The 10,000-nt window shown below is 47.2% G+C and overlaps 1 protein-coding gene across 2 annotated transcripts in view; it reads left to right on the top strand.

The window, feature by feature from the left end:
- The window catches only part of plekhh2 (pleckstrin homology domain containing, family H (with MyTH4 domain) member 2), a 29,566-nt gene that overhangs the window by 8,648 nt on the left and 10,918 nt on the right, over positions 1-10,000 (top strand). For both annotated transcript variants that reach the window (XM_056609492.1, XM_056609493.1), the window contains 15 exons: positions 277-339; positions 751-900; positions 1,356-1,439; positions 1,600-1,681; positions 2,511-2,705; positions 2,871-3,751; positions 5,241-5,316; positions 5,422-5,516; positions 5,900-6,062; positions 6,809-6,945; positions 7,830-7,943; positions 8,669-8,755; positions 9,252-9,410; positions 9,751-9,831; positions 9,928-10,000. The exon at positions 9,928-10,000 is cut by the window's right edge and continues 107 nt beyond it. In XM_056609492.1, coding sequence (XP_056465467.1) covers positions 277-339; positions 751-900; positions 1,356-1,439; positions 1,600-1,681; positions 2,511-2,705; positions 2,871-3,751; positions 5,241-5,316; positions 5,422-5,516; positions 5,900-6,062; positions 6,809-6,945; positions 7,830-7,943; positions 8,669-8,755; positions 9,252-9,410; positions 9,751-9,831; positions 9,928-10,000 — 2,440 coding nt within the window. The remainder of the gene's footprint in view (positions 1-276; positions 340-750; positions 901-1,355; positions 1,440-1,599; positions 1,682-2,510; positions 2,706-2,870; positions 3,752-5,240; positions 5,317-5,421; positions 5,517-5,899; positions 6,063-6,808; positions 6,946-7,829; positions 7,944-8,668; positions 8,756-9,251; positions 9,411-9,750; positions 9,832-9,927) is intronic.

Below are 10,000 nucleotides of genomic sequence, written 5' to 3'. Positions count from 1 at the left end.
TTTTGCACAAATTCTTGTGTGTTTGGATTGGCTTGATGTTGTTTGCATTTGCCTCAGGTTTTTTCAGTTTGTAGCCAAGAATAAGTTGTTGTTGATTTATGAACTCTCTTCTGGAGTATATCTTTAATCTATTGGCTCTGCCGAGACATGCTGCAGTCCATAATCACAAGAGAGCTGGGGGGTTCTGTCTGGTCCAGGTATGTCAAGTTAAGGACAGCAGGATGATGAACTGTTGATGTTATAACTATGGGATGTGTGTGATTTTCCACTTTGTAGATTCAGCAGCTGGAGATGCAGGTCATCGATGCAGAGAAGCGAGCCTTCAATGCCCAGCAGCAGGTATACAAAGGAAGCGTGCGTGTGTGTGTGTGTGTGTGTGTGTGTGTGTGTGTGTGTGTGTGTGTGTGTGTGTGTGTGTGTGTGTGTGTGTGTGTGTGTGTGTGTGTGTGTGTGTGTGTGTGTGTGTGTGTGTGTGTGTGTGTGTGCGTGTTTGTGTGTGCATGAGTTTCAGAGAGAATTAGACGTTAAGGCTTTCTATAATTTCCTGTCAAAGCATTGCTTTGAATGAAAATCAATGCATGGGTAAACAAATGGACTATTTGATGAAAGGGCCCCCAAATGAATTAAGTAAATCCTGAGGAATAACAAGTCAAGTTTATTTAACGAATCAACCAGTGAAGGTGCATATGTGTCTGTGTATTCACATGCCTTGTATTCACCCCCCTCTCTCTCTCATGCTCTGTGTTGAAGATGCAGTGGGTGGGGGAGAAGCTGCAGGCGCCCGACGGCCAGGCGGGGGGCTCTGAGGTGCGTCTGCTCGGCCGTTGCCAGGAGCTGCAGGCCCTGCTGCAGGAGAAGGGGGAGGCCGTGGTCCTGCTGGAGCAGCAGCTGGAGGAGCAGGTATGGGGCCTGAAGACCTGTTGTGAAGGGCCCCCGAGAGAGCCATGCTGATACCGGATTGGCTGTGGAATTGAGGCCCGATCCCTTATTTTTACCTTTTCGATTGCGCCTTGCTTTGCTACTTGCCCCTTGTAACTCCGTTACGAGGGGCAAGTAGCCTGGTAGTTACAAGCCACGGAGTTACAAGGGAGAGTTGTTGAACTCTTCCTCTGTGAAATGGGAGAGCCCTTCGAGACCTTTCTACATCAGCAGTAGTCGTTGATGGGTGTTTACGTAAACACATGACAAGTTTGGTGCCGGACATTTAGAACTTCACAATGCTCTCTTCAGCTATGGTGATTTCTGTAAGGTGGGCTGTAGGCATAATTTGTGGTTGTCAGCAACAGATTATCAAATATTTGAAGTTAGCGAGTAAAGAAAGCGATTCAGTATTCAGCATTTTTTGCTGTCAACAGAAACAAATCCGGCTTCAGGACTCCAAAACGGTGGAGGAAAAGGCGGCCAAGATCAAGGAATGGGTGATGCTGAAGCTATCTGATGTAAATATACCATTTACAATGTTATTATGATGATTTGTACATTTCCTTGCATGCATTGTCTAAGTCGGAATCAAATCCATCATCATCAATAAAAAGGGTCAATGGCTTTGCATGTTGAGGTGCAGTTTAAAGAGGCCTGTGTCTTTGACTCTGTGTGCAGTTTGAGATGGAGAACGCTGCATTGAGAGAGAGTAACAGACAGCAGGAAGCTCAGATCCAGGAGCTACAGAAACAAGTGCTGGGTAAGGAGGATTATTATATATGAAATCCTCATTTCATATTGAACTTTCACAATAAAAGTCTCAAGGACACATGGTCAACTGGTCAAAATAAATGACGCTCTTAATTACCTTAATCTAAATTAGGTGATGGATACAACCCAATAGATAATGTTTTTGCCAAAGTTTGTTTGCTTTTGTTATGTTGTGTGCGTGGGTGTGTAGTGAGCGTTCTGGCGCCAATTGGCTGCCGTGCATCACCCAACTGGGTGCTACATATTGGTGTTGGTTAGTGAGGTCCCCCCTTCACTTTAGGCGTCTTTGAGTGTTATTAATTATTATTATTTTTCATGTTTAACCTCTGTTTTCCTTTAATTCCTAGTCTGTTTTACATAGTTTTGAATGATGACTATATGCTCTGTTAGGTGACCTTGGGTGTCTTGAAAGGCGCCTCTAAATTAAATGTATTATTATTATTATTATTATATGGAGAAAGACTATTGCTGTCAGACAATGAGGCTTACCATAAGGAAGCACTTATTGATGCAATACTCTTACAAATTACAAATCAGAACACAGCCCATGTGGACTTGCTTTGCACCCATACATTGTGCCGTCATTGACCAATCAAACTTGAGTATTCAAAAAAGCCATGTGATAAAAATCACTAAAACATTGAAGAGTTTTGCCCGTTCCATAAACAGAGAAATCCGATCGTTGAGTTATTCATCCAAAATAGGGTTTATCATATTACTTGTGGAAAACACATGGAAATAATTGCCATAAACTTTCCAGTTGGAGGACTGAACTGTGAGTGTCTGTGTGTTTACTGTTGGGCTTCCCTCTGGTCCAGCCCTGGAACAGAAACGTGGGCTATCAGCGGGGGTGGGGCCCCGGCCAGGGGAGGCCCAGCGCCTCAGCAGCCTGACCTTCGGCTGCTTCCAGGTGCGGGGGAAGAGCCCTCAGGTCCTGACCGGACCAGAACCGTCCCAGAGAACCGTCAGCGCCCAGCCCCTGAGAGAGGCCAAGTGGGGGGGAGGCAACAGCGGTGAGAACTATAGCGCAACATCGCTCATTATACCGCTCCGACACAATTATGGTACTAAGAAAGTATCACACAGGGGTCCTAGCCACAGGGATCACACGTCCCCCCTCCTTCCAAGAAATGAAAATGCCTTTATTAGTGTTTGTTCCTGATTGTTTTCTTTGCCAGCGAGGAGCCACAACAACAACAACACCGCCCTCTCAGAGATGGACGGAGAGGAGACCGGCGACGAGACCGGCGAGGAGGCCCCCGGGGTGGACTCTGGCCCCGCTCCTGACGGCCAGCCGGGCGGAGCTAGCGACGGGGCCGGGTCATGCCCAGGCGTGGGCGTGGCCCCCGGCGCGCTGCAGCTCAGCCGCCCCGCCAGCGAGTACTACCTGACGGCCTCCGACGACAGCAGCTCCCTGTTCGACGAAGACATGCAGCGCGTGGAGCGGCCGCGCTTCAGCCTGCACGAGGCGCCGTGCGGCGGGGGGCCGGCGGCGGGGGACAGGGAGGACGGCGCCCGCACGGCGTCCTCCAAGCCGGACGACCTCACCTCCGAGGAGCTCAACCAGCGCTTCCAGTCCCAGCGGCTGGACTCGTCCTTCTCCTCCTCGCCCGCTGATCCTCTGAGCGGCGCCACACCGGCCCCTACCCCGAAGCGCCCTAACCCGCCTCGGGACCCCCGGGACACCCCCGCCTCCCCCAAACAGCCCCGGCTGCGCACCCCGGCGCAGGGCTTCGGGGTGCTGAGCGTGGCCCAGGCCAAGAAGCACCTGAGCCAGCCGCCCGTCTACAGCGAGAGCACCCACGGGCGCACGCGCAACGCGCTCAGCCTGCTGCGCCCGCTGCGGCCCCAGGAGACCGACCTCGACGGGGACCAGGAGCCGAGGCGGGAGGTCGTCATGGAGACGGGCCCGCAGGAGGTCCCTGGCTCTCCGGTAGCGCCAGCGCCCCAAAGCCCGGGCGACACAGGGAGCAAGGAGGCGGGGGAGAGTCTGGAGCCGTACAGCGCGGCACCAGGCAGCAAACCCCCGACCCCCCCGCTGCACAGGTTCCCATCATGGGTAGGAAGCACACTGTTTGACCTCTGGAGGTCAAGTTTTATTAAGTATAACTTATAACTATACATTGAAATGTTTGTGGTGAGACACAGCTTGCGTATTCGAATATATACACATTCAAATGAGATAAGGTATGTGAAAGTGAATAAATAATTGCACAAATCCCATTTTAGACCATAACAGCAAGTGTATAGCCCAAACCAAGTAAGTCTTTAGTAGGGCTGCACGATATGGGCAAAATATGATATCCCGATATTTTTTGGCTGAATGGCGATATACGATATATATCTCGATATCTTCTATAGAGTGGGTTAGAGTTTTTTTTTGTAAGTCAAAAGCCACATGTGAGATGTTGCAAGCACTTTTATTAAAACATAGGTCAGTATGACTGCAACATATGATTTTGTATCGTTATTTTCAACAGAATTGAATGAACATATTAAAAAAAAAAGGGACTTTTTTCACCTTCTTCACAAAATAATCACCTATGCATAACAATATAAAGCTGTAGGTTACACACATTAGCTACCATTAAGAGCATTGGCTTCGTCGCATTGTCCTGCGTACTACGGTGAAGGTTTCAGTGCGCCGTAACTTTAATCCCCCGCCCCCTCCCTTCTCCGTTCCATTTGGGAGCATGTTTGGTTTCATTTTGCTTGTTTCGTATATTTTAATTAATTAAGAGCGTCACCAGAGGGCGCCCCCAACACATTTGCCGAGCGCCGGCCCTTGTTTCGGGGCAGAAGAAACTGTCGCGGCCGGTGATGCAGCAGCACAGCCACGGAGTTTTACGCATTCCTCATACTGCACTTTGTACCGCTGCTGTAAATGGTGGAACAGATTTGTCGTGCTTCCACTTTTAGTCGCAACGGTTTTGCTACACTCTCTACAGATGACCTGCAGCTGCTGCTCATCTGTTTTTTTTAAACCCGAACTATTTCCACATTATGGAGCCGTTGTTTCTCCTCTTTGAAACAATTTCGTCTCCCGCCGCCGTCTCGTCTTCTTTACGGGTATCATCCATGCTTGTTGTGTTGTGAGGGGGCGGCGGGGGTGGGAATGAGGCGTCTTTGCACACGGCACGTTCGGAATGACAGAGTGGGAGGGGGAGGGGTCGCGCTCACAGTCTCCAAGGCAAGCGCTGTAGACGCTTGAGGGGGAAACTGACCATTTGAACGCATATCGATATAAACGATATTGTCAAATCTTGTATCCCCTTGGAAATTATATCGATATATCGTACATAGCCGATATATCCTGCAGCCCTAGTCTTTAGTAGTGCTGAGATGAAGTGCTCTCTAGATTATACAGCATCTAGATGGCTTGCTGATAGGTTGTTATCCATAGGTAGCGCCGGCTATACCTGACTAATAATGTCCATGGGCATTGGGCAGGGAAGAAGATATGGACTATCAGTCCTCCAGAATAATGTATTAATTTAAATACAGCTAACTTGTTATGCAGTTAAAATGTGTGTGTTTACTTCCTACAGGAGAGTCGTATCTATGCCGTGGCCAAGTCAGGAATCAGACTTTCAGAGACGTCCTGTACAGACCCTGCTGGCAAAGGCAAGTTGGAGGGTAATGGGAATCTGTTGCTTAATTATTAAGTGTGGTCTATTGGCTGTGTGGCACGTACCTCTGAAGTGGCTGAAGTGTTGTTTTACATTTCAGACCCTTCCCTGCAGTCCTCATATCCTGCCTTTGTGTTCTACACCTCCCTCATCTATAACAACATGACCACACCTGTTTACACCACGCTGAAGGGGGTATGCATTGCAGACACAAAATAACGATGGACAAAAAGTCCATCGTTAACGACAAAAAGTTGTTGTTTTCTTCGAGAAAAGATACTTGAATATCAGCTTTTTAAGCTATGTCTTGATTTTCTGATGTTATATTGTGATCAAGATCACCAAGAACCAGCAGTAGTAAAAATAAAACTGTATCTTGGATGATGTTGTTATTTTCAGTGAAATTAAGGATTGTGTGTGTGTGTGTGTGTGTGTGTGTGTGTGTGTGTGTGTGTGTGTGTGTGTGTGTGTGTGTGTGTGTGTGTGTGTGTGTGTGTATGTGTGTTGTGTGTGTGTGTGTGTGTGTGTGTGTGTGTGTGTGTGTGTGTGTGTGTGTGTGTGTGTGTGTGTGACTGCAGAAGGCCACCCTGCTGAGCGGCAGTGCGTTCTGCGAGGAGGAGTCCAGCTCGGAGGAGGAGTCCAGCTCCGGGGAGGAGGAGGGGTCTCTCTGCAGCTCGCGGACCTCAGGGTCCAGCTCCCGCAAGGACAGCAGCCCCGGGAGCCCGCGCTCCCTGAAGAGAGGTACAACAACACACACACACACACACACATACACACACACACACACACACACACACACACACACACACACACACACACACACACACACACACACACACACACACACACACACACACACACAAGCCTTATTGGTGTGTGTGTATTTATAGACCCATACACGAATGCCTAAATTGCCGTAATACATTTTCTGGTAAAGGTGGCAGATTCTGATGCTCACGCAGGGAAATGTTACAATTCAAATTTCCAGAAATAACGTATTACCTTGGAGTCTATTTGCAGTTTAATATATATATATATATTAACCCCACGCACGTGTTTACCGTGGATGCGTAAAATTTGTGTTTTACAATGCAAAGCTTGTGCCGTTAATGTTGCATTGTCCACACATAATGTTATGCCGGAACTTAAGCAGCCATTTTACAACGTCTTGCAGCGTGGAGCGTATGCAGGGAAAGTGAAGAACGGATTGAATGTGCCGTTGATTACCCGCACAGGCTGCTTGTGTTGAAGGGGTTTATGTGTGCTACAAGTTCTCCTATGAATGAAGCTCAATGGGGCGTGTGTGTGCCATTCGTTGCTGTTTGGAGATTCCTTTTATTTATTATCGTTTGAGAGTTAAATAAATATGATAAATATACTTATCGATCTTAACTTTCTATACTTAATAAACTAATATATTCAATATATACTAATATTTTTCACATATATTTTTGACAAGAAATTGTTCTTGTGGTTTTTCCTCCAAGCTGTGTCCATGTCCTCCGTGACGTCGGAGAGCGACTACGCCATCCCCCCTGACGCCTACACCACCGACACCGACTGCTCTGAACCCGAACAGAAGCTCCCCAAGACTTGCTCCTCGGCCAGCGACAACGGGAAGACCGTAAGGACAGAGTGATGGCTGTCCTCGGGATCAAAAACAGCAGACCAAACATTCAGAAGGATCACATTTGTGATCAGGGTGGTCTCCTGGTTAAGAGAACAAAAGTTAGATCGCTTAGAATTTTGTTAGATGACAAAATAGTGAAGAATAAATAGCTTCAAGGCTTAAGGCATTCATTATTTTATCACTTTTATCACCTTTTCAGAGTCATGCTATGTTCTCGCTGTAGTCTGATATCCTCAGGCTGTGCCAAACGTTTTGAAGTTACTGTTAATACAATATTCCAACATGGTCTCACAGGAATCCGTGAAATGACTACGGTCGGACGCTTAACTCGATATCCGTGTGTGAGCCACGGAATAACAGTGTCATTTACTTGCATTGGAGCAAATTCCGTGGCCACATCACGGACAATTGAAGTGATTCCGTCAGAACACCTCGGATTTTGAGTTAAGCCCCCGCTGTGGTCAAATGTGGCACACACACAGATTGAAACGGGACCACACACACAGATTGAAACGGGAATCTGTGTGTGTGCCACGGAATATCATTGTCATTTACTTGCATTGGAGCAACTTCCGTGGACACAACAAGGACAATTTAAGTGTTTCAGTGAGACCACCCCGGGTTTTGAGTTAAGCCCCCGTGGTCGACTCGCTCGTTGAAACGGGGATCCGTGTGTGAGCCACGGAACATCAGCGTCATTAACTTGCATTGGAGCGAATTCCATGGCCACATCACGGAAATCGGCGTGTTTCCGTGATGTGTCCACGGATTTCGAGTTATTCGTCCGTAGTCATTTCACGGATTCCTGTGAGACCAGGTTGCAATATTCTGGCATCTTGTGGTGTTTTATTGCTAAACTGTGACGGTTAATCCTTCAGGAGCCCATGGAGAAGTCTGGCTATCTGCTGAAGATGGTGAAGACCTGGAAGAAGACCTGGAAGAGACGCTGGTTTGTCCTTAAAGATGGAGAGCTGCTGTACTATAAGTCGCCGGTGGGTCCAACACAACACACGGTGTTATACTGTTGATCACAACACACAGTGTTATACTGTTGATCACAACGCACAGTATTATACTGTTGATCACAACGCACAGTATTATACTGTTGATCACAACACACAGTGTTATACTGTTGATCACAACACACAGTGTTATACTGTAGATCACAACACACAGTGTTATACTGTTGATCACAACACACAGTGTTATACTGTAGATCACAACACACAGTGTTATACTGTTGATCAGTGGGTCCCACACAACACACAGAGTTGTTCATATTGTTGAATACATCCAACTGGATCCTTTAGGGATTACAAGTTATAAATGATTACACCAAGCTTCTTAGATATACATTTCATAATCTTATTAGCAAATGTTTATTTAAGATCGATTTAAAAGTTTCTTTCACAATAAATATAAAATGTGGTCATTTGAGGTACAAGGTATAAACCATTTAGATGTAATTGTTGCCATATGCTTTCAAACAATTGGTTAATGCAAGGTTTTGTCAGCTCTCCCACTCGGCTTTGATTCTAGCGAATATTTTCTGAAATGCTTCTTAAAAACACCTGTTAAAGTTCTTAATGATGACTTTCCCGTGGGGCGGCAAGGGCTTTAAATGGGTTTAATTCAGGCTAACGGCTCATTCTTGAAACATGTGCAGAATCTTAAAATAACCTCTCAACCAACAACACCTTGTGATTGGTTTCTCCAGAGCGATGTCATCCATAGACCTCAGGGTCAGATAGAGGTCAACGCTACCAGTAGCATCTCCCGCGGCGATGGGAAGCAAGTGCTACAGGTACACCAGCCCCCTTGCTAAATGTCACCTGTGTGAAGATCTGTACTGTTGGTTGCATGTCTGAGGCCATTGCCTATAATTTTAAATGAAAATCGAATCTTATGGTGTGTATTGTTTGTTTATGACTCTATCTCTCTATAGCCCTCTTTACGTTTGAAATAGTACTTATAGCCAAAATTGTTTGTAATTATATGTTCGGATCTCAGACTATGTGCAAAATTCCTACACAAAATCTTCTTTGCAGACAATGTTATTATTCATTTATAATTCGCAGAACCTTTTATCTGAAGCGAATAAGAGTGAATATAGATCCATGATACTCAGGAGCAGGTCTGGGGTTGGGTGTCTTGCTCAGTAATGCCTATGGTAACCCCTCAAGTACAATCCCCCCAATTACCAAACAACTCAACTAATGAACCCAATCACCTCTTATCCTGTTCTGTGCCTCCACATCCTGGTCCATTAAACCCTCCAACTCTTCCCCACTGCCCTACAGGTGGTGACAGGGAGGCGTGTGTGCTACCTGAAGGCCGACTCGCCCAACCTGCTGGAGGAGTGGCTGAGGGTGCTGCAGAGCGTGCTGAGGCTGAAGGCCGCCAGCCCCCTCTTCACCCAGCCCGACGTCCGGCCCAGCATGAAGGGGCTGCTCCTCAAGGTGATCCCCCCCCCCGGGGAGCCCTCCATACCGCTCACACTGGGAACCTGCTTCAGGAGCAGGGTCGATTATACATGGGGGACTCCGTAGTTCAGCTTTAGGCTCTCATGTAAAGTTTGTGTTTTTTCTTCCCACTGGAGAGTCGTAGCCATGCTAAGGTTGTATATATTTTGCACCCAAAACCTTACATTATACAGAGAAGTATCTACTGCATTGCAGCTGTGTCAGTATTTCATAGTTTTGGGAAAGGAAGCTTTGGGATCCCATTCTTAGTTGTAGGACATGAGTCCAACGGGTCGCCGGGGGGTAAACAACAGCTTGTGTGTTGTCTCTGTGGCAGGTGAAGCACGGCTACTCCAAGCGGGTGTGGTGCGCCCTGATCGGTAAAACGCTGTACTACTTCCGCAGTCAAGAGGACAAGGTGGGTTACAAAAGAGTCCTTTTTTGTATTCAAACTTCAAAAATGTACTGGTCAAATGTAGTGCTGGAGAGTTGACGCACTGTGTGTGGCCGACAGTTCCCCCTGGGCCAGATCAAGCTGTGGGAGTCTCAGGTGGACGAGGTGGACGCGTCCCGGGACTCGGACGAGA

Source organism: Gadus chalcogrammus, chromosome 15 (genome assembly GCF_026213295.1).
Source record: "Gadus chalcogrammus isolate NIFS_2021 chromosome 15, NIFS_Gcha_1.0, whole genome shotgun sequence".
Lineage (NCBI taxonomy): Eukaryota > Metazoa > Chordata > Actinopteri > Gadiformes > Gadidae > Gadus > Gadus chalcogrammus.
This window is presented reverse-complemented; position numbering and strand designations above follow the sequence as displayed.